The sequence below is a fragment of the Thunnus thynnus genome, chromosome 7 (assembly GCF_963924715.1).
Source record: "Thunnus thynnus chromosome 7, fThuThy2.1, whole genome shotgun sequence".
NCBI classification, from domain to species: domain Eukaryota; kingdom Metazoa; phylum Chordata; class Actinopteri; order Scombriformes; family Scombridae; genus Thunnus; species Thunnus thynnus.
In genome coordinates, this window is record NC_089523.1 from 12,050,143 (window position 1) to 12,075,188 (window position 25,046).

Consider the following 25,046-nt stretch of genomic DNA (forward strand, 5'->3'; position numbering starts at 1 on the left):
ATTTACATGAGCCTTGTATTATTTGTTACCTACAGTAGACTACAGTAGAAGACTACAGTAGAAGACAGGAGCTAAAACAGCCTGTTTCAGACAGAGGCTGAACTGAGGGGCTGCATAAAGGGCCAGTATAAAATAAATCAGGAGTTTTTTTCTGTTAATAAGTCAAGATATACCAATAAAGCTCCAGAATAAAAATATAGACCTGGAAATGTGCATGATATGTCATCTTTAACGTTAGTGTATGATATAGAGCAGGCATCCCAACGAGAAGAACAGTTGTGGGAAGGCATCGAGGCATTGAACCCTCGTTTGGCAGAGTGTTGACCAAAGTCGTATCTTTGACTGTCTCAGCTGATGAATCATAGCCTTCTGTAGTCTTCTTGGACCCATGAGAGTGAGTGTAATATATTGATGAACAGTTTCAGGCTCTTGTTATGAATTTGTGTAGTTGACTGACAGTGAGGTTTTTCTGGCCTTGATAACTTCATCATATTCTATTTTTTTGTTGACGTTAAAATAGTTGTATATCTTTGTGGTGTTACATTTGCTTGGAAAGTGACGTAGCTGCGTCTGGCTGTCATCATCATCTTTGAATCCAGTTCCACACAGCAGATTGCACAACCTTTTATGGTACGAGTAAGTTTTTGTCAGAACAGTGGGTGGATATATTTGTCCTTCCTCACCATCGCTGGGTTTCCTCAATTCCTTCTTTACTCCTCTCTCATGTCCCTCACACATATTAGACTTATTTACATCATGCACATTTGCTGAACTTATGAAGAAATTGGAAGTACTCGGTTGGATGCAACGATCCTCCTTCCAATGTAAATACAGCAAAATTGTTGGTATGTAATAATGAGATTGCAAGTTTAGTATAATTAAATTATGTAGCTCTAATATATAGTGCATAGATGTCACACTGTAAATGTGGACACTCATATGAAATGGTGGAAAGTAAATATTGTGCATTAGTTAGAAAAAAGGGAGTGACTTTGGATACAGATGTAACGGTAACAAGAGGGAGATGTCAATCAAGCTCAGTCTGTGCACACGCACACAGTCCTGGGAAATCAGCAAAAACATTTAAACTCACCTGTGTGGGTTTACTGTAGAGGCTTTAAAATCCTTAATTGTATTATTCTTTGTCACTCTCTGTATTTTTTGTTTTCCCTGAATGAATACCTAATCAAATTAAAATAAATCCATTAACAAAAAAATAAAGCTAGGACCACCCACACACACACACAAACAGCCGAGCTCGCAACTTCCTGTGATGTGAGATGTGTTCATGTAGGAGACAGTGTTATAAATGCAAAGTTAAAGTATGAAACAAAGTACATTTTTACTGACCCAGCCAGTAATCCAGTAATTAGAGCATGAAATTGAAGCAAAGGGAAATGCACATTAGACTAGACACAGGTGTTTGATTTAATCCAATTAACAAAATGATGAACTCACCAAAGCTGGTAGATGAAGCACATGCAATGTATCTCTCACACTCTGTTTGTCTCTTGAGCCTTTTGTCTCTCTATCGCTCCCGTAGACAAAAACACTGATGTAAGAGCACACATACAGGGTTGCATGTGAGCACAAACACATACAGACATAAACAGGCACATGCCGTTTGTTAAATTCTCCCAAAATGTTTTTGATCCAGAAATCAATGCTGAAGTTAGTTGTTTGAAGAATGATTTACATACAAATGAGCTATATGTCTCCTATTTCACACAGGTTTTGCCCTCTAACAGTCTCTGTTTCAGCGCCGCAGTGCAATTCACTTTACGTGCTTAGACAACCAGGACAAGTCTTTTCCCAGTGCTTTATACACCATGACCCCACCAACTTTAATTTAACGACTGAGAGAGCAACATGACTCGCAGCTCCGTCGCACTAGAAGGTATATCCTATTGGACAACTCTGCAGAAAACGGTATATATGTGCAACACCAACACTCAGTGCCAGCAGACCAATCAAAGCAGACATTTTAACTTTTTTTTAACACAGGTGGAACTGGTAATATTAACAGTGGAAACATCATGCACTATATCAGGGTCATGATTGTACCCGTGCTTTTCCTATTTTGACATGTCAAAATGTCTGCTATGAAAAGGGTCTATTAGAGGTCTCCGTGGGTTTTGGGTTTCTTGTTACCAAGATCTGATCTGGGATCCTGGCCAGGTTCAAATTATATTCAGTCTAACTGGGTGAGCTGTGTGTCAATATATCACATACTGAAGTATATGTGATCATGACATCCTGGTCATAATTAATGCAAGAAAAAAAAGGTGTAAGAGGTGAGACGGAGAGTGAGAACTGTGAAGTGCAGGAGAAAAAATAACATGTCTCTTTTTGACTGCAGTTGCTCGTTAATTGGTGCAGGGCTGAAACTAACAATCACACTCACTTCATTAGGAACACTTGTGCAATCGAATACAATCCAATACAACAGCTCTGCTATCAATTCTACATTTATGAAGCTTATACAGTTTCAGTTTTTGTTGAACTTGTCAGAAAGGTGATAATCCTACTTTATTATTGGAGTCGTAGTGGGTGGTGGTGTACTGGAGTCCATTATATTGAAAATTGTTTCTAATATTTTCCCCCCCTCATGTATGTTCATGGAGTGGACAAAATATTAGGAACACCATTCAATATAATTCATTCCAGAAACCACCACCCACTACAACCTCAATAATAAACATAAAGTACAATTATCACCTTTCTGACAATGTCAACAAAAACTGAAATATATAAGCTTGTAAAAGTAGAATTTATGGCAGAGCTGTTGTTTTGGATTGTATTAGATTGCACAGGTGTACCTAATGAAGTGGCCGATGAATGTATTGTCATTATTGATCAATCTGCCGATTATTTTATTGATGAACTGATTAATCATTTTGTCCATAAAATGTCAGTGTATAAATAAACAGTAAAATAAACAGTGAAAATATTCAAAAATGACTGAAAGGTGATGTCTTCAAATGTCTTATTTTGTTCGACCAACAGTCCAAAATCCAAACATATTCTGTTTACTGTCATGTGTGACAAAGAAAGGCAGTAAATCATCAGACTTGAGAAGCTGAAAACAGCACTTCAAAATAGTGAAGTATTGTTCAATCTGCAGCTGCAAAATAGTTGTAGATTAATTTTCTGTTTATCGATCAATCAACTAACAGTTGCAGCTCCAGATTGGTGGAGTAACATGCCGCTACCAGTGTTTTTCTCTGTTTGGGTCTGTTTGGCACAACCACATTCTGGATTGACTTTAATTGTCCTTTAGTCTTTTTGGACCTTTTAAAGAAAATGTACTCATGCATGTTGGGTGTTGTTAGGTATTCTACAGATCAGTGTTGGTTTGGGACCTGTGACGACCTCTTGTGCTGTTCATGTAGTGGGGCAAAGACTGAAGGTGTGGAAGCTGTGGTGGTGAATGGGTGCGACCATCAATTAATGTTTTTGCCTAATATTAATTCTATAGATGGCCTGTTACAATATTGAATGATTAATTGATTTAAACAACAAATTCAAGTTTCTATGAACCTTACAAATAGAAATAGAATGATATATTGTAACTCTATAGTTACATGTGAGTTTCAGTGTGCTAAGGGGAAAGGTCATCATGCTTTTACAGCTCATTTGAAGGCTCCACTTGTGCTCTTAGAGCTCGGAGTGTATAACAGTACATAACCACTGCTCTGACCTTTGTTTGCGTGTTTGTACTAAAATGCTAAACCCATAACTAGACCCAACTTAAATGATTTCAAGCATATTTTTTTTGTCTTGGTCGTAACATTGATTTGAATTGATTTGTTTCGCAAGATAATTCAAATGTCAGACTGTATTTTCTTGGTTACTGCTTTGTCTCAAATATGCAGACACACACACACACACACACACACACGCACACATACACAGTGGTACCTCACCCACATTCAGTGCAGTACATTCACATGGACTTTTTTTTCCTCCAGCAGGAGGTTTGTGTCTGAGCAGGAGTGTGTGACCAAAGGAAATGTGGTCTATCAGAGAAGTGGTATAAAGCTCACAAACACAATATAAAAAATGGAACTAAGGGCTGCAGGGTTTTTGGTTTTCTTGATGTTGGTCCTGCATGAGTGCTGCTGTCTCATGAAAATGTATTTTGTCAAAGTTTGACTTTGTCTTGCTGTGTGTTGAGAAAGTTAAGGATTTGTTTGTTTTTCTTGACTTCAATCTTCTCCCTTAAAGACTGAAAATGATGTCACTACTGATAAAGACACGTAATCATTACATTCGTTTTATGAAAGAAACTTAATATGGTCCTCCTTTTATTCCTCGCTCCACAATACTGACACAGGTTCCCTGAATTGTTCAGTTGTAAGAAATAATTTTAAGGCACTAAATCTCTATTTTTTTGAAGGACATTTTGGCAGCGTACATAACATTCCCTTTGGAGATGTGATCAAACTGATCAGCAGATCAAACTGTCTTTAATATCCTGTTTCATCACACTACTCACTGTATGCACAAACTTCTCCAAGGTAACTAGTACCCACGTATCCTTCGCTCCTCCAGATGCTGCCTGGTTTCCATCTGGCATCTTTATTCTTGCCTGGTGTTATTTTATTGCTGCTTCCCCCCCCCTACACACACACAACGCCTCCATACTGTTTCCATAGCAATGCTATTACTGAGATGACGGTTTTCTCTGGTTGTTACCACTCTTGACTATCAAGTGTCCATATCTGGAGACTCTTTAGAACGCTGCTCTCTGCAATAAATAGCTAATTGTGGTGCAGGTAGTGTAGGAGTATGTGCTTATTACATGGTGCAAGTTGGAGAACAACCTTATTATGTCATTTATTTAGACAAAAGTTTATTTAAAAAGTTGTGCCTTAGCAATTTGCACTCAGAGATTGTGCTGTAAAAGCTCCTTGTAGAGTTTCAGACACTTTAAGTTTAGGATGTGACATTTTGATTTATATTATTTCAAAAACTTAAGATATAATAACTAAAAAAACATAGATTTGTTCCTCTTTTAAATCGCTCTCTTGGAACACATTTATATTTACAGCAGTCACCTTAGATGGATGCAGCAATGACCTGAGCTGCAGTGGGAGGAAGTGTTAACCTACACACACACACACTCACACAGGAGCAAAGATTCAACACTCGGTACAAACACAACACTGCTGAAGCTCTGCAGCAGAAGTGTGAGTGCAGTGTCTTCCTTGCAGGCACTTTATAATGAAGTCCTTTGTCATTTGTGCATATAAAACATCTCAATCCAGGTGCTAACAGCTCATATACAGTAGCTCCAAGCACAGATATTACCATGGTGACAAACCTGGTGATTCAAAAAAAAAAACCTTAAAGACGTGCCACAAATTACTTGCAGTGTACGTATGTAAGTGTTCTGAAGATGATTTTTTCCTGTTGCACATTTAAAAAAGACTCATAGTACGTGTGCTGCAGCTTTAATTGATATCATACCATATGAGTTATATTGAACTAAACATTAATCAATATTCAGGTAATAGATAAATATATAGATAATAAGAATTTACTTCTTAATTCTTCTTAAAGATCTACAATTTGGGTCATAATTTTGGCTGTTTCTTATCCTTGTTAGATGATGATGATGATGATGATTATTACCTTGTTTTATTGCAAAAAAAAACAAGGAGTGATACTTTGGCGACAGTTGTGCCTCAAAATCGCACATCCAGTGTCAGTGAAAATATTCTTTCAAATATGAAGCTCTTGCATCAACAATACAGTGCCTCAAAAGTCACAACACACTGTGAAGCTGACTTTGTATCTGTTTGCCACTAAAGTAGCACTGCATTAGCATGTAGTTGTATTTCACAGCTGCACTGTACCTGCTACTAGTGCACCCCCACTCATTAATTTTACTCTGTGCTGAAGTGTTTAATTAAAATAGATTCCTAATTATAGCATTAAAGTAATGATGTCTGGAGACACACAGTACAAGGACATCTAGCTACCCAAGTTACAACACGTACTACTGTAGTACTACATAGTACATTTTACCAGAACGGGCTTGTCTATATTATCTTTTGACATGAATAATTTACGGACTGGAAGACTGTCCTCAGTACGGAGAGTGGAGGCGACTGGTTGTGGTATTGATGGGTGAAGGTTGTGACACTTTGACCCTTCTTATCATCACCAGCTGTCTCAAGTCTAAATAACTAACTGTAATCTAATGCTCCTCTGAGAACAATGACAGCCACTAAACGGATACGCTCTGTATTATGAGCCGGTGGTGACCAGCCTGTGTGTGTGTGGTGACGCAGAAAGAGTAAAGAGAGAGAATTAAGTTGTTAAGCAGTGTGTTAATATGCACATGTACTGTATTTTATATTTATTTAATTCCTAATAGAAAGAAATGCACTTTAATTACTGCTTCTTTAGATACTTGAGGGAGGTGTTTCGGTGTTTCTGTTTATGTACAAACATTATGGAAATTATGATAATAAATACATATAAATAATACATTTTTATGCATTCAGCACAATTTTACCGACAACTTAAAAATTTATCTTAATTATAAACTCAAGCTTAAGTTGAAATCTTCAGTGGGACATGATTAAAACTGGAGTGCAGGACTTTTACATATAAATGAACTTCCGTTACGTTCAAGCCTTTGCCAAACAAGTTCACACAATGCTGATCACCGCCAGGTAAATTTCTCTGTATTTCACAGTATGGCGGAGTTTTTAAATCTGGCGTCTGTGGTGACTTTCCTGCACTGGCGCACCGGTAGTGATGTGTTTTACGTCAACAAGCAATGATTGGTTTGCAACTGTCGTCCGGGGTGGACGGGGTGGGTGGCCTCAGTGCGCCCTAATCATGTTGAGTCCACCATGGGGGGGACCGGCTCACGTAAAAAGCGTAAGGGGGTCTGTGGCGATGATGTCGGGGGATGTGGTTTTATTTTCAAGGGTGATGTTGTTGATACTGTGAGTGGACGTGGCAGCTGCAGAGGGTGTGGCATCGTTCCACTGTGATACACCTCAGTGCTCAGTGGCTTTTATGCAAAGCTGAGTTGGGATATGTTCTGGAGAATTTGTTACTCTGCTCATTTGCTACTGCTAGAAGGTGACCAACCCAGTTTACCCGCTTTCATATGGATCAAATAGAGTTTAGCCTGCCTTTTACAACATACAGTAAATGTAAGTTGAATGCAGAAAGAGTCTTTAAATGCAGCTCTGAAAATAACTGAGTGATGATTTTAATTAGCTTGTATTTTCCTTAAGGTGATGAACAAATCTTTACCTCCCATTATGTCTGAATACTCAATATATTGTCACAGGGTAGTAACCGTTGTAATTGCCTGGTCGTGATCTATAAAATGAAAAGATTGAAATTCACCCCAGTGCAAAAGTTTAATTAGCAGAAAACAAAACAATTAAGGTGTATGAAACACAATTATAGAGCTCAGTGATTGGTCATTACAAACACATTACAGTCCATCTTAAGCCCAGTGTGCTTCGTCTGACGAGATGCTCTCAGCTCTGCCTGTATGAGGAGATGGGGGAGGGGGTGGATAATTCTTACTTGAGACTCAGTGGACATAAGTGTGCTCTATGATTGACAGGAGGATGACCCCAAGACCAAGACTCATCACCGTAATACGCTTATGGCTGTAGTATCCTTGACCCATGATCTACCCTGGTGCAATAAAACCTCATGGTTTAGTGAACAAATGATACAGGAAAAAATCCCCAGGAGTAATGTCTGACATTCAGTGGGTATCTGCAAGCATGTGTACATGAGTGTCAAGCTTATTACCCAGGATGCCCTGCTAATATTAAATAATTCAACAGGAAATACAATCATGCTCCGTTCCCGGTGACTCATGCATTGAACTCTCACCAAGATTATTTCCATAACTGCAATATGGCAATATGCTGAATCATGTAATGAGTATAACTTTCCCATATTCATATTCACATTTTAATACTTTCACAATTTCCATAATGATATTTTGAATATTTGTATTGGGTATGAGGATGCTCACAGAGTAACTAATGAGTTATCCAAAAATGGACCTTAATTAAAATATGAGTCATATGCTGAAGGTCTAAAAGTTCTCCTGGTAACCCTAAAATGGTCCTCCTACTAGCGCAGCAAATAACAGATCAATCTGCTGATTCATTTCTCAGTTAAAAAATAGTTTGGTTGATAAAATGTTATAAAACAGTAAAAAAATATCCATTGCAATTTCTCAAAGTTCAAGGTACTAAAATCAAATTGCTTGTTTTTTTTATGAAGGAAAACATTGAAGAAGTTGAAGCCAGAGAGTGTTTTTTGCTTGACAAATTATTGAAATGATCAATCGATTATCAAAAAAATTGACACGCTTTTTCTGTCGATTGTTTCAGCTCTACGTCCTATAGAAAAGAAAAAAAGTATTTACTGTATACAGTTACTGATGATCCTATGTTTACCCTTAAAATACATACAGTAATTATATGATAGATGCAACTGAAGATGTATCATAATATCATACATAATATACTCTATGTATAATTATATAAATATACTATCTAGATACAATTTCACAATATCATATTTAGAAATACAAAATCTAACATGTAAGCTCATGTTCACAGCTGCCTATTGTTGACTTTGTTTCAGCCTTAAACAGTGCTGGATGTGATGGAGGTGTTGACAGGATCATGGTGTCACCATTAGTGCCGAGAGCCAGATCACTACGGTAACGGGGTGAAATTGAAATGCTGCTTATATGGATTTTAATGGATATGATTGACTAATGAAGCATTCACGCTCTCCCTCTTACCTTGTCATTCTGCCCTTTGACCTGTGGCCTCCGTCATGGGTGGCAGGACTGGGAAAGATTTAATGATAATGTGACTCTGTGTGTATGTTTGTATTGTAACTCCATAGAGCTGTCAGTGTGAAATGACAGACTATTGTTTTTTTTTGCCAGCATGAAGCTTGAATATTATATGTTTTTTTTATTCCATTAAAACATTTAAATTGACATATTCAGTAGTGAAACACATTTATATGTTGAGAGGAAGTTAAATACAATCTGATATCTGGAGTACTAGACTGTTGAACTCCTACACTGTGTTGAAAGTAGTATTTAGAGATATCGTCCTTTGTGTGATTCAAGCTGCCTCTTTGAAAGCATCATCTTTGCCAAAGCAATATGCATAATCCCTACCAGCTCTAGAGGTCTCAAACCATCCTCCTTCAGCCTGGAGACAGACATTTTAGCTCTTACTGCATATCCTCATTCACAAATTGGTAATTTTTCTCCTCTGTGGTATTCTTGTGCCTTTTATCCAGCATGCCTTGCAACTATGGAGCCGAAGGAAGGTGGCTGTGCCCCCTACGCGGTACAAAATCAAACTTTTTAAAAAAAAAACTTTTAACGCAGTGTTTTGCTGTTGAGGTTCAGATAAATGTATCAAACCACACTGCTACATTTGAGGAAATGTGAAGTCATCTTACAACCTCGAAAAGACTATTTTCAATCCATTGTTTTCTACAAATGCTGTGGAAAAAATCAGTGCTTTCAACCTAGTTCTAACACCTGGAGAAGCTTATTAAAGTACCCGACTCTCCAAGGGGTGGCACTCTGAAAGTTTGAAGATTAAAATAAGTTCTTGAACAGTTGATAAAACAAGCCCTAACCCCAATAACAGTCACGTTGTGAACTTTTTTCTTTCCTTAATTGTACATGAAGTTTATTTTTTGTTTTTGCCTACTATACAGTTCAGATAGTAATTTAAGGACACAAACGAGTCAGAATACTCTACAGCAGTGTCTGTATTGGACTTACAGCTGCCACAAATGATTCAGTTCATGGCAGTGGGAACAGCTCAGTCCTATGGGCAGGAGGGCTGTCATAAGGAGGGCTGACATCCATGATGCTGCCCTGTCAACTTACGTCATGACGCCTCTGAGCAAAGCCACAGACAAGGGCGTAAGTACAGTATGTACTGTTCTACTGTAAGCATGTGTATGTCATGATCTACACAGAGCAACATTGGTTTGAGGCACATTTATCACACTTCCTATTTAATGTATTTAAAGAAACACAACCCAGAAACCGTGCGATGACGAGTCAGCAAAAATAACACGTCGCACGGGATGTGAATGTGGGTGTATGCAAGCGTATATATGTGCTTTGGGATACGTTGATATATACTCTGGCTCTATTTTCATGGTGGTGCAAAGAATAGCAAAAGCAGCACTATAACATGTTGATATTTTTTATTATTGTCACTTGAGTACATTTATAACCAGGGTGATGGACATGAATTGTGCTGAATGCATGAATTTAATTTATATGTTTAACAATTGCACTACAGATGTGTTGCATATAACTTGATGTGCATCATTACATTGCAGAAAAAAATATCTACAATTTTGTGAACACTTGACCTAATGTTTGACACTGGTCTTTTGGTGATTACATGTTAAAATAGAGCCCTCAGTTTTGTACCATGCTGTGTTTTATTACATTTCATAAAAACAGGTAGGTTAGGTTTCATATGTTGAAATGGTTTTCCTCAGGAACGGTTTTGTGAGTGTTACAGTGTATATTGAATTTTAAATGTGGCAGTTTTTATGCATGTTTGGTTGGCTTCAGCACACAAACTGCACATGTATGTGCGTGTTCTGTGTCCACTGCTGAGCAAAAAAAAATCCTGAATGTTGTGTGATCATCATGTGTATCATGGACAGTATATTCACGTCATTGTTGGTTCCGGTAGCATTGACCTGTGGATGGGCTAGACAGTTGGGAGATGATGTACAAATGCATCACTGTACAACATTTTTAAGACACACACACATACACATAAACACAGTACATATACATATCCTGTATACACTCACACATTGCGTGGAGCACCTCATGGGGATTTCAGCATGTTGTGTGTGGGCTTTTGCTGACAAAGCTCATGACCCAGCATGAAGAATACACACACACACACACACACGCATACACATATAGATGCAAAAGTAGGACACAATCGCTGCCTTACACTCAGAGTTATGAGTGTGTCATCACTTGCTGCTTACGGTGCAGCTGCTGGAAAAAAACTAAACTAAACACAGATGATAATCAGGAAAATGGTGAAAAAGGCTTAAAATATGTGCAACCTGACTACTAAATTATAGAAATGGGTGTTTCAATCCCACAAGATTTTATTTTTAGCCACATTTAGCAGCTAATGTAAGTCTGGCGGGCAGTCAGTCGGTCCATTCAAAAAATTTCACACAAATCTACAGTGCATGTGGCTTTGTGGGACACAGCTGCAAAGACTGACAGCCTGACTGCTGCATCAGTTTAGGTTTAACTCAGCTGGAAGAGCAGAGCCAGAGATCTCAGGCTGTAAAGGTAATGAGTCAGTTTAGCGGTATATAGTTCTGGTCTATCACAAATCTCACACACACAGACCCATTAACATTAATCTTTAAATCAGACCCATAGTGTCTTGGAGGAGATTTCAGGGAACAAACCAGCAGTAAATGATCTTTAAAGTCGGATTAATGATCTACCACAACTTCTTAACCTTCTGTAGTATTGGGAGGAGTGCAGTACTCATTTCCACCTACTTTGACATGTTTCTTGACATGGAGCTGACCTGCATCAGACCCTAAACCTAACCTGTGTATCAAAGTCAAGGGATATAGTCTCTTTGTGTGTTATTATAACTTAAAGACTTTCACAAATAGAGCTAGAAATCAACACTCAGAGGAGATGGAAGTAGCCAGAATTAAATGTTTATATTGGCAGAGTTAAGAGAAATATGTCAATCTGAACATGACCTTTAAGAGCCAGTAATGGCAAAGTCTTGGAAGTGACAATTTAGATGATTACTGTACAAGAGCGTGACAAAGTCATGTAATCCAATATAGAATCAATTGTTTTGATTTTCAAGTTTGATTGACATACAGAACATTTTTTGAAAATTGCATCTTTATTTTGGATGCTTATTTGTGCTTGATTATCTCGTTTTATACCTGGAACAAAATCATTTTCCTTCAGGAAAATAATTTGAAAATGATGAAGAAAAAAATTAGATATTTATTTAGTTTATAACATGAAACCTTTGTATCATTTTTGTAACTTAACAGACCTACGAGTTAATCGCAGAGCTGGACACATGACAGTGCTACACTGACCCTTCACCCTTCATCTGACACTTGAGTAAAAAGGATATGTGGCATTTATGACTATTGATTTTTGATCTGACAAACTGCATCTGTCACATGTATTTCAGTCATATATGATTGCATATCTGAAATACTGCTGAAAAAAGCTAGTTCATTATAAGAAAATAAATAAATAAAAAACAAAGGAAAAATTAACTATTGAAGGATAGAAAACTTCAAATGTAGAGAAATATCAGACAACTGATTATTTGACTCAAACTATTAAGGAAAGAAAGACATTGTAAAACTTGTTTTGTTGACCATTTTTGGAGTTTCCTTCTAAGTGATGAACCCTAAATTGTAGCTATGAAGGAAAGAGAGTGTGTCTTCTTTATTTCTGGGTATTCACATTTTCTTACTCAGTTCAGTGACCTTCTCTTTTCTTCTCTAACTAGTAACTAGCTGCACACAAATCCCACATAAGGTCACTTAGGTTGAGCCTGGGCATTTTAAGTCACAGGAATGAGTCACAGTTTGAATATCAAATTAGTCAATTTACTTGAATGACACACATTTGATGACCTTCATTTCAAATTTCATCCAGCAGTTTTTGTGTTTTGACAGTGATAGAGGGAGACTGACGTGTACCGTACGACCTCTATGCATAATGTTGTCCATGTACTATGTATCGCACACTCTCCAGCACAGTAACACACTTTGCAACCACAGTTCTTTTTCACTCAGCATTTTTCCGCTTCTCATTAGAGGGAAGAGGATTACACGCAGAAACATTTTAAGCTAGATTCAATTCCATATGTGGAATTGGTCGGGAATCTGCAGTTCCCTTGAGAAGGAGGAGCAGGACGGGATCGATGTGGAATGAGCTGCTGAGGAACGGCTTTTCCATTAGGTGTGAGATTGATCTGAGGCTCTACTCAGTACGGTGAGGTAAAATGGGAAAATAGGGGTGGAGATAATATGAGGAGTTCATTTCTGATATGGGAATAAATTTTTTAAAAAAAACAAACACAAAAAAAACCCACGCCATGTGACCCCCTCCTCCACACAGACGATACACAATATACACTACTCATTAAAAATACATATTACAGTAATCATCCTTGTTAATCAAGAACAGGTATTATTTCAATGTTTACAACTGTATTCTGAGATAAAGATAAAGTGGGTTGAAGATAGCGGTGCAGATGAGCTGATTAAAGAGGTGATTGAAGAGGAAAAATGAGTTTTTGTGCTGTTCAAATCAAATCGATGAAAATATAGCAGTTTAAAACAATGGACTAAATCCAAATCAGGCATAGTCAGATATAACCAATTACCTCAACAGGCAGCTCTGGCCCTGGTTTATCACTTTATCCCAAAAGACCCATATTGAGTGATTCCAAAGCCCTATTTAGAAAAGGTCAGTTTAGCAGGAGCTCCAGTAATGGGGTTAGTAGCATGAATGAATTCATCGTGTCATGTTTATAGACTGATTGCACCCATTTCTTTTACCTATTGTGACCCAACCCAGTGTACAGAGGGGGGAGGATAGAGATGTCTCTACAGAAACCCACTGGCCAAAGGAGGCTTCAACTACCTTTGCATGAACAAATTATTTTGCAGTTTCAAGAAGAGCCGGAGGCGTGAATTCAATTCAAAACTTAGCATTTATTATTAAAATGGGATGATGGTTGCAGTAGAAGACCTGAAGATGAAACAATTATAAGTCTAAGACAAAGGCCTTTTATTTTACAATGCTAATAAATTAATTAATTAGACAGGGTACTTACTGTGGGTACCTATCGCAGACCCCAACAGAAACCACCATGTGTGCACACCGTAAACACTGCAAACTCTGCAACCTGCACTGCAATAAAGATGGGGTTAAATCTACAAACTGGTTAAAGTGACCACCACCCTTCAGACCTAACACACTGCATGCAAGGATGGGTGTGTATACCAAGAGTACTCCCTGCAGGTCTTCCCACTGCCTGGGAAAGAGATAAAAATCAAATACAATATTAGAGGGTTCAGTTGGTTTTAGGTATGAGGCACTTTAACTAAACAACATTGTTACATTGCTCCAGGCAAAGCAGCAGTCTGGCACTAAATCTGCAAAAGGAAACCATGAGTCAATTATATCAACTGGCAAAAATACCTCGGAGGGAATAACCCTCCTACATTATCATACCAGTTTAGGTTACCTTTCTTGACAGGAAGCCCTGCTAAAAAGTGGTACAAGTTAAGACAACTGGTTCTGTACTGTGGCTCAAACAGGGGAGAGGCGAAAGCTGGCTCCTTTCCCAACGGGTTAGATTGGACATATCACTAATATAGCATAGTGAAATTAAACAAAAACCAGATTAATCAGTGGCCTACCTCTTCAGCATGGGGCTAAAGAACATTCATCAAACTGGATCAATTGGGAAACAGCTGCACCACACCTCTATATGCAAGAAAACCAGTTAAATTCCCAATAAAATACATTCTCTCCAAATCTCCCTTACCTGCACAAACAAAGCAGTCCTACCATACATCTACCAGGCCTCAGACAAAAGAGGTGCTAATCTTCATCATCATCATCATCTTCATCTTCTTCTTCTTCCTCTTCCTGTTTAATGGTGAATTGCCACCATTTGGACCACTTCCGCCACCAACTGTTGAATTACATAGTTCTTAAATCCTTGTTATTAAACCTGTGCTTTGTAGATAAGTGAAGACATGTTTTAAAATTGAATTTCCAGCATCACAGTGTTTTCAAGTCAATGTGTTCAATCCCTTTATGTTCTAGTTCACTCTTAAACAGTCTTTGTCTTGTATATTTGAGACAATGAAAAAAGACGTGATCCACAGTTAGAGGCCCTAATTGCCCACACCTGTCCTTATAAAGGGGGGGAGCTCTCTCTAACCCTACCTATAGGCGGTGGTGCTCCCAACCTAGAAGCCAGCCCGCACACCTAAAATCCCTGTAGCGATGACACGTTACAGCTTTGTTTGAATATGTAATAAAACTCTTTGCAACTTTGCTGCTCAAAATTAATTTGTAGCCACACTACCAGCATGACTCTGCGGATAGAAATGTCCTTTGGTTGGTCAGTCCATCACTTTGGTCCAGACAGAAATATCTCAATAATTATTTGTTGGATTGGCACCATATTTTGTACAGATATTGATGTCTCCCTCAGGATGAATTGTAATAACATTGGTGATCTTCTTACTTTCCCTCTAGTACTATCTTCAGGTCAAAATTTTAATTTATTCAATACTTTTGTTTACGACCAAATACCTGTAACATTGACATTCCCATTAGCCTCAGCTGTACTTTGTTTTACCACAAACTAGCAAATGTTAGCGTGCTAACACACTAAACTAAGTTAGTGCACATGCTAAACATTATACGTACTTACCATCAGCATGTTAGCATTGTCATTGTGGGTACCCATGTTGGCAGGCTGACGTTAGCATTTAGCTCAGAGCACCACGGTGCATAAGCCTTACACAGCTGCTAGCATGGCCGCTGGGTTGCTTGGGAAGTGTCACATCTAGCTCTATGTCCCTCCGTTGTCATTCTCCACCAGTCCACTAGACTTTTCTACCTGTCTGTTTAGACTGGACTGAATGGGAGAAGGATTGTTGCTTCTTGCATTGAACTTTTGTCCAGATATTTTACATACATGTGCTTGATTGGAACAGCATACAGAACTGAAGTGAAATCTGAAATACTTTTGCCTTCACCTGTTTAAGAATGAAAACTTTTGTTTAATGACCAGATTATTTTGAGAATGTGTTTCAGGCTGGTTTCACTGAGCTGTCAGGTTTAGTGCTTTTCAAGCAATTCACACTCTAAGTGGTGATGTTTCAGTTTTTGCCCCGTCTCATTTTTTAGGTCTTTAAGAGTCAGTATGTTACTCTATTATCTTAACACTGTAGCAGAGTGATTTTCTGTTTTCATTTGGCCTGCTGGCTTTTAAGGCTTTCTGAGTCTACTTATTGTGTTTTCTGGGTTTTTGGTTTTCTGTTTTTCCTTCAGCCTCGTTGGTCCTTTCCTGCTCCCAGTGTTTTCGCCAACCCATCAGTTCCTTGCCTGTTCTCTGCCTAGTCACCTGTTCCCCATTCCCTCATTAGTTCACTTTGTATTTAAGTCCCGGTTTTCAGTTCAGTCTTGTTGGATCCTTTGTTCTATGTTGTTCTGTTTTGTTCTGTTCAGTTCCGTTTTGGGCTGCTATCACTCAGACCAGAATAAATATTTACTCTTCAAGTTCCTGTTGCCTGCAGTCTCCTGCGTTTGGGTCTACCTGCTCTGCTCCACTCTTCACAACAGGAAGAGCTTGGTACTGAACCTCAATACTTTCTTACTAAAATATGTTGATAGCGCTGAGAATCGAGCGCTGTCAAGCTCTGAAAGCTGGCTTTGAATGGCTGGTCATATTTGACATGATCTGATTTGCATTTGCTTAAACAAGTTTTAGGTTGTATTTTATCTCTGAAAAAGTTCTTTATACAGCGTCTTGTGTCTAAACAACATGAAACATTTTGGTATCAGTGCTGTAACTACTACTACTGAAAGAACTGATGTTACAGCTGTCCTGTGTCTCTGTAAAACAAACCCCAACTGAACTGTGCTGTGTGAAGAGTGAAAAAGATGGACCACATTTATGCTGTACAGTAGAGTCTTTGTCCTTGAACCCGCGGCTATGTTTACATGCTGATGTTGGAAAACTCAAAGGAAACAGAAATTGACAACACTGGGGTTAACATGACACTCACAACCGTGTCCTCTTGCTTGTGGATTTCTGTTGGCGCAGTCTTTTTCTAGTGTGCTAACATTCAACATTTAACAGTTGTTACAGTTCAAACATCAGACAATGGAAAGAACCAACATCAATAAATACTGTATTTAGACTTCTGTCTAAACACTAGCATGCACAAGTACCGCAGTGCTGACATTTACACCACATGTGCTCATCCACTGTACACACATAAACGCACATACACACACAGAAAAAAGGGTCTATTGAGAGACCCTGCAGCAAAATGCTCCATTTACCTCCGTTTGACACCCCTTATAGAATTACTGTATAGCACACATCATAAACACCTTACTCTGTAAACACACACATCTGCGTGCACACACACACACACACACATACAGTAGTCACTGGCATGCAGACACACTTGGATACGCTGTAATCAAACACACACACACACAGAAACATTAATTCGTTCTCTTCATAGCTCTGTTACGCCTCAGCCGGATGTTTTTAGTCCTTTTCTTTCTCCTGATTCCAATCTCTCCACACCTCCCCCCATCTCGTCCATCCATCCTCTCTCTCGTTCGCTTTGATTTGTAGCTGCCTGTGGGGGTTGTATGTTCAGTGTGTGAGGGGATTTGGGGAGAAAATGATTACTTAATGTCAGCAAATATATGTTTCTGACTTGCACGTACTGTAGCTGTATTTCCCATCGCAACACATGATTACCCTAATTTTTAAAAAGCATGTGAAAAATTCAGAAAAATGATGACACCTGAACAAGATTAGTTTGGTCTAGGAATAACAATATATATATATATATGTTGTCTCCCATATATAGTGAAATCAAAAGAAAAGCAATGTGCCAACATTTCTCCTTTTTACTTGGAAAATCTCCAAAAGGTGTCACAGTTAAAGTGCCAGGATTTATACTGCTACAACAGCTGAAGGACATTGAGCCAACTGATTATTGTTACTTGTGAAGAGTAACTACAGAACCCATAAAGCAGAGAGAAAAGGAGATAAAGAAGAAGAAAAAGGAATACCACCTGCAGCGGGAATAAAGGGAAACAGCTTAGCTTCATGGGAATTATTGGTGGAGGAAGAGAGGATGGAACCTTCAAAGATGGGTGACAGGTGAGAAAAACTGAGCGACACGGTGAGTGAGACAGGTAGAGTGGGAGCTAGAGAGAGCGAGAGAGAGACAGAAAGAGAGTGGGAGTGAGTGTGAGAGAGAGAGAGAGCTGTGTGTTGCACCACATGCTTCTCACTTCCCTGAAAGTGTGCTGTCGGCGAAGGAGCTGCCCTGCTGAGAAAAACAAAAACAAGAGGAAAAGGGAGCAAAAAAGAGGGGAGCATCCGAGTATCGAACATAGAGCAAATATCAGAGAGCGTTGGAGACAAAAAAAAGGGGAGAAAGAGGGAGAAACTGGGGCACAAGCATATTAGAGACACGTGTTAACATCATCAGGTGAGAGCAAAGGAGAGCTGAGGAGAGTGAAGAGGAACGGAGAAGAAGACTGAGGAGAGGAGAAGAAGTGACAAGACGGGGAAAAAGTGCTGATGGCGCAAGTGTGATGGTGCACCCTGCCAGGACCTGAGAGCGACTCCCTCCCCCCCCTCACCTCCCTCTCCCTACCTTGTTTCCCTCCTTCCTCTCTGCCCTGTCTCCTTATCCATTCTCTGACCCTGTCCCCTCCTCCTTCACCCTCCTCTCTCCTCTCTCACATGCTATCGCTCGCTCTCTCTTTCCACAGTCAGAGCAGGGAGAGCGCAGCGCCTGGGTCGCATCTACGTTTCTCTCTCTCTCTCTCTCTCTCTCTCTCTTTCGTTCCTCTTCCATCCCTCTGGATTCCCTCCAGCTCCTCTGATTGTCATTCTGCAGCTGAAAGCCTGTTAGAAATTTCCCAGAGCTCGGCATCACAGGCAGGACACAGGAGAGGAGAAGGGAAGACCGGTGGGGGAATAAATTGGGGATCCCTCAAAGAACTGAGGAGTCTTTGTTCTTTGCAGGCTTTTGATGATTGACCTGTTCCGCTGCCTTTCTTCTATAAGGAGAGACTTAACATGGAAGACTTGATGTGAGAGTTAAAAAAAAAAAAAAAACAGAGCAAAAGCTTTTGCAGCTTTATTTTGCCTCACGGAAGGAAGTGAGGCACATGGAGACACAGCGTTTGGAAGTGAGCGACTGAAGACCTAATCCATTTTCAAGGAAAGGAAAGAAAACTTCAAAAGAAACAAGAGAGCCTGAACACAGACTTTCGATAAAAGGGAACGAGACGCTGAATCAAGAGATTTTAAAAACAGGCTTTAGGCTCCCCCGGCCAGTTTCTGTTTCCATTCCCTCCGTCCCATCTGTACTTTTCCTCTGCGGCTCGGGCTCTGCTCCCTTGACTGAAGCTCAGCCATGCAGGTGTCCATCGCCTGTACGGACCACAACCTGAAGAGGGGGAATGGGGACCACGGCAAGCAGAGCGCCACCAGCCCCAACGTGGTTAACCAAGCCAGGGCCAAGTTCCGCACCGTGGCCATCATCGCCCGCAGCTTCGGCTCGTTCACCCCACGCCACATCTCACTCAAGGAGTCAACGGGGAAACACACTGGCATGAAGTACAGGTGTGTGTGTGTGTGTTTTGATATGTATGTTTGTATTCATTTTCTCATCCGCCACAACTTAATTATTTTTCATCATACTGCTCAATTTTTCAGCACAAATTGCTTTGTCCACACATTTGTGGTTTTAAAAACAACTTTCTTCCTTTTGTTGCTCAATTCTTTTACACGTTTTGATGTTAAAAGTTTGAGTAGACAGAACATATGATATGTAACAGCCTCCAAAGACGTGGACTCTATCTAGAAAGGCTTGGCAATAATTCAAATTGCTTATCGACTTTCAGGGGACTCGTATCATGATGACATGAACATACTATTATCGTTTTACAATATTCTGTTGCAACAAAACAGCTTTTGTATTACACATAGTTTTGTCTAATGTAACACATGGCAGTGAAACACAGTTCATCGCATTAAACATTGATTTGATTATTTCACATTGTTTAGCTTACATTTACTATATTGTGGTATATCAATATCTGTAAAGTATTCATAATAACATCTAACATTGATTTCAGCCATATTGTCCAGACCTGCTTATATGCAACATTTATTATCTTGTACTTGACACAGCTTTTAATCTTGTTGATAACCTACTGCTGTAAACACAAAATCCCACTTTTCTGCCTTAAAACCCCGACTCATATGCCTTCCGTTGCCGTCATATTCTTGCGTTTCATAAATCCATTCTTGCCAGCACCATCTGAAGCACCTTCTGCCAAGCCTGCAGTATGTTTTCAGTGAGCTTGCGCTGCACATCTCAAATTTGATCCTCAGTTTCCAGACTTATCTCTAAGTCATACAGAAGAAGTCACAAGCAAACCCGATAGGATCTACGAATAAATGCTGTCGGCTACCTGCTGAGAGTTTACTGACAGTACCCACAGTTTTTTTTGTCCATTCTGTCTATCAACATGTCTCCTCTCTCCTTCTTTCTTTCTCCCCACAGTTTGTCCTATTGTCTGCCTCTCACTTTTTCTGTCATACTCACAAATACTCAAACGTTCAACTTCTAATGCTTTCAAATGCCATGAATGGAAGATAATTCTTTTGCTTCTACTTCTCTCCCACACACCTAAACACTTTTTTTTCCTGCCTCTCTCTCCTCTCTCTGCCTCTCGCTGTGGTTTGGTGAGACAGCTCTGCAGTGTGGGCAGAGTGTCTGAGTCGGATTTGACCTCAGCAGTGCTGTTGCTCAGCTGACTTGTGTGTTTGACTCTTTTAGCCTCAGGCTGTGAATCTTAAGTAAAATATGGTGCCTTTCTTCCCAAGCTCTGCAGATCACCACATAAATCAGACAGGAGTGTGTGTGTGGCAGAGAGTGTATGAAGGCATGTGTTGTGTGTGCATAGAGAGGAGATGGTGACAAATTGCAGGTTGAAGGTAGCGCTATTCAGCATCTCCTGTATTTGATGATGGTAATATTCCACAGAATACAGCCACTCTATAAAAGTCTTTCCATGTCAAGGCAGGAAATTAGATGATTCAGACACTATCAGACCTCAATCTGACATTAGTTTTGCTGCTGTAGGTAAATTCCAAGGTTGTTTTTAGTCTTTATATGTACTGTAGCTGATGCAGATTGAAAGATGCAGACTCCTCTGGTAAAATGAGGGTGCTTGTCATGTTCTGCGTTTGTCAAAAATAGGTTAATGATGCAAAATTGTTTTGCAAGAGTTGCAGGGAGATAAATATTTCATTCACAGTGAAAACTGCAAAATGCCAGAATTCATTTTCTCTCTCATTTAAAGAGATGGTCACCTATTTTTTTTGGCTGGACTGCAACAACAGGGCCAGCCCTACAAATGCGAATGGCCATAACTTAGTGAGTCACTGACTGAAATCATTGGTGGGCCAAAGCTAAGTCTCCCAGAATGCATTTTGCACCAACCGGTAGTGATGGCGGAGATTAAGCTGTTGTAATTTTTGCTGTAGGATTGTTAACATGTCACTTCATTAGGTTTTAATATTTTTTCAGGCGAGGGAGTAACGATTTAGATTCCCAATATGAGGTCAGTTTATCCAAATAACGCCTATCTGGAAATTTGCTGCGATGTTTTCGGAGATGTGAGGAGTCGTTGGCCGGGTGAGAGCAGCCGGTTATCTCGCAGCATCAGTCCGACTCCTATGTCATCATCCTGGGGAGAACATCATCCAATAAACAGCTCTTTGTTAATTTACCACTGGCTCTAATGTCTTCATACCATTTTGATATATGATATAATTCCTTTTGGAAGATAAACGTTGGTCTCACAGATGAATTTAACAATTGTAGCTGTCGCATTAGTTTGTCTGAACCTAAAGTGAAGCTTCATGTTTTTGTTGAACAGATCAACAACGCTGCCTCTGGGGCTGTATATGTACAGATATCACCACATTTCAGTAAATATGAATGTATTGAAATGAACAGATCAGTGTATATTAAATTTTATTTTATTAAGCTACACAACAGTCAGTGGATTTTATTATAGCTACATTACAGACTGAATAACATAATTTGCTGCAGCTCTCTGTCAATGAGGTTATTTTTTGTGATAAAAGAGTGTTAATGGAGCTTTGAGTCGAGATTATTTTGTCACATTACAGTCAGGTAATTGTGTTGAAGCTGAGCTGCTGCTGTCAGTAAGAACGCCACTGTTCCAATTGCAGAATGATTGTACTGTGTCCTCCCGTCCTCGGAAGTTTGTACTCCTGAGTTGAACTTGCCAAGTCTGAACTAGCAAGTACGCAAGTCTGATCTTGGCCTGCTTGCTATTGAGAAAGGCCCTGTCAAATTGGCCAAAGCCTGGCGCACTTCCTGGGGACTTGGTTGCCACATGCCACCATGTCCTGTATCCGTTGTTTCAAATTAAAAGGCCTCTAGCGTCTAGCGGTCCAGCCATATACTAGGTTTTGACTTGATCTTGTTGATATTTAACCTGGAAAAAGAGTCTGGGCTTAAAACAACAGCAGTCAAACATGAACTCATGTAAACTCATGTAATGCTGAGTGTGAGTGACTCTATCTTAACCAACACCTACTGCACAGCTGCAGATGTCGGTTAAAATCTCAGAAACAAAGGCCCTGTTCACACCTGGCATTAACATGCATCCGGTATGATCCGATCACAAGTGGACAGCTCTAAGTACATCAATTCACACCTGGCATTAGAATGCGTGATCGGATCTCTATATACAAATAAACATGTACATCATTTTCATTTGCAAAGACCAAATGCATTGTTGTTTTTAAGCGGCGGGAGGCAGCAATGCACTTCCTGTGCCTAGTCTGCCAGAAATTAAAAGAAGAAGAAGTTTGCCCAAATGGAAATCAGACAGCGTTTTTCATGTGTACTCCATCCATGAGAATCCATTTTTGCCTGTTGTTGTGGCTTCTTCTTGTGGTTTCATACTTTCATATGACGCTCTTGGTGCGCGAATGAGTACGTTCTTCCACTTATGCAGAGGACATCAGTTGAGTAGGTGGTCCTTCAGGACACATACGTGTGCAAACTGCTAAGAGAATGTGGCCATATGCGGCCCGGACCACCTCCCAATGTGGTCTGAGTGATTGGATCTCAGTGTGTTCTTAATGCGTCTTGGGTGCATTCACACCTGTACTTAGAGCTGTCCACTTGTGATTGGATCACCCAAGATGCATATTTAATGCCAGGTGTGAACAGGGCCGCACAGTAGTTTGGAGCTATTGGTGTAAATTTATTTTGTTTTCATCATTGTGTTATTGGCCTCTCACGCTGCATGCTCATCTTATTTCACTGCTGCAAGTGAAAGCTGGATAATGATAGTTATACCAGCCCTGTGCTATAAATGGAAATATAAGAAGGGTGCAATTTGTGAAAAAAACAGAGGTGGGGGGGATGTTTTTGAAACATTTATATTCATGAAATTAAATCAGAACCACAGTGGGCCTATATAGACTATGGAGCACATTAGGCTATTTCTTGCAGCGGTTATAGTAACATTTATGAAGTAATTATGAACTTTATTAAACTAATTACAGAACTGGAACTTGACCACTGCATTTGCAGGAATATTTTAATCTTTTTTTTTTAATTTAATTCATCAAAAAGCATGATATTTTCACTGCCTTATCCTTTCCTCCTCTGGACACACAGATGTGATCATACAGTATGTATCAAAACAAAAGGTTAAATGCTAATTTAACATGCCAGAATTAAACCCCCAGCTCTCCTTTCAGTACTCTGGATAATGCCACTCAGCCAGAAATGCCAATACACATTAATGTCATTCTTGCAAGTCACTGTTTAATTCAGCTCTATGCGTAGTGTGCAGCAAACTTCAATACTGAATAGAAAATTATCACAACATGCGATAGCACAACGTGCTGTCATCATAAAAATAAATAGACGACAGTACATGCCTACTTGTCAGACTGAGAAAACAGTCTGCTTTGATGAGCAGGGAAGGAACCCCTGGTCCATTTACTGCGTCATCACAGAGCCTAGACATGGTGTCATCTCTATCACGAGCATGAGCGCTGACAGTGAAAGCCCATTTCTGACTTTGTTGTTTGCACAATATATGGGGTGGGAGGGGGGCACAATTTGCCATCCCCCCTGGCAAATTGCACCCTGAATATAAGTATTCTTGACTACTTAATTGTTGAACAGAGCAACAGAGAACACTGACTGAGTAATAGCAGATAGTGTGCAGCAGGTAACACGTCTCTTGTAATAATTGAAGGATGTTGGGTCTTTTTCAGATTTCATCTTGAGCACTTAAAAACACTTTGGCTAGGATTATTGTTGTTGAAGACTAGCAGAAAACTGCTGTGGACCACATTACTTATCGTCTAGACGAACTCAGAGTCTAGACGATATGTAATGTAAGTGGGCTGTGATGCAGTTTGACCAGTAATGAGAGCTGGCAGACAGGTCAGCGGTGTACAGATCATGGCTCGGTGCCACACCACCCTTTGTTGGCAGCAGTGTGGGGGAGGGAGTACACATACCTGGAAGTGAAAGGTAGTCTTTGAGGTCTGTCCTTAAATGTCTTGTTGTATTTCTCATAATGGTCCACAGAAAGATGCTAATAGCATAACAACATGACTGAAATGTTTAAATGAGTGGGTGGATTTGTAAATCTACACATTGATTACCTTCTGCCACTTTTGTTTAACTATATCAATGCATCAACACTGGTGGGAATAATTCATAAAGTCAACCATAGAACTTCAAACTAAGGAAGACCAGGGCCTCATGACTGAGACGACTGACAGGCATGTGTCTATAACGGAGAAATCTCATGACACCTCCTGACAATGATTTGATTGTTGAGAGTAATTGACTGGTCTGTCTTTGTCATTGCCAAAACAGACATGATTGGCAATGGATCTGACAAAATGCCAGTGACCACAGCCACTCAAAACACATCTCAGTCACAGACTCTTGTGTAAAACATTGTACGCAATAGTTGAGGAGAGGAAGAAAAATGGATTCACCAAACTCTCTTAACTGCACAAAGTTGTTGTAAATGACTAGTTTGAGGCTGATGAATGAGGAGGTGTGCGTTGGTGAGA

The 25,046-nt window shown here is 39.6% G+C and overlaps 1 protein-coding gene across 5 annotated transcripts in view; it reads left to right on the forward strand.

The window, feature by feature from the left end:
* The window catches only part of kcnab1a (potassium voltage-gated channel subfamily A regulatory beta subunit 1a), a 125,691-nt gene that overhangs the window by 23,098 nt on the left and 77,547 nt on the right, over window positions 1-25,046 (forward strand). The window contains exon 2 of one of the 5 annotated variants that reach the window (XM_067594408.1): window positions 8,647-8,725. The exons of 3 other annotated variants lie outside the window; for them this stretch is intronic. In XM_067594408.1, coding sequence (XP_067450509.1) covers window positions 8,647-8,725 — 79 coding nt within the window. Of the gene's footprint in view, window positions 1-8,646; window positions 8,726-18,637; window positions 19,512-25,046 lie in introns of those variants that run through there. One more of the 5 variants, XM_067594407.1, reaches the window with a different exon arrangement.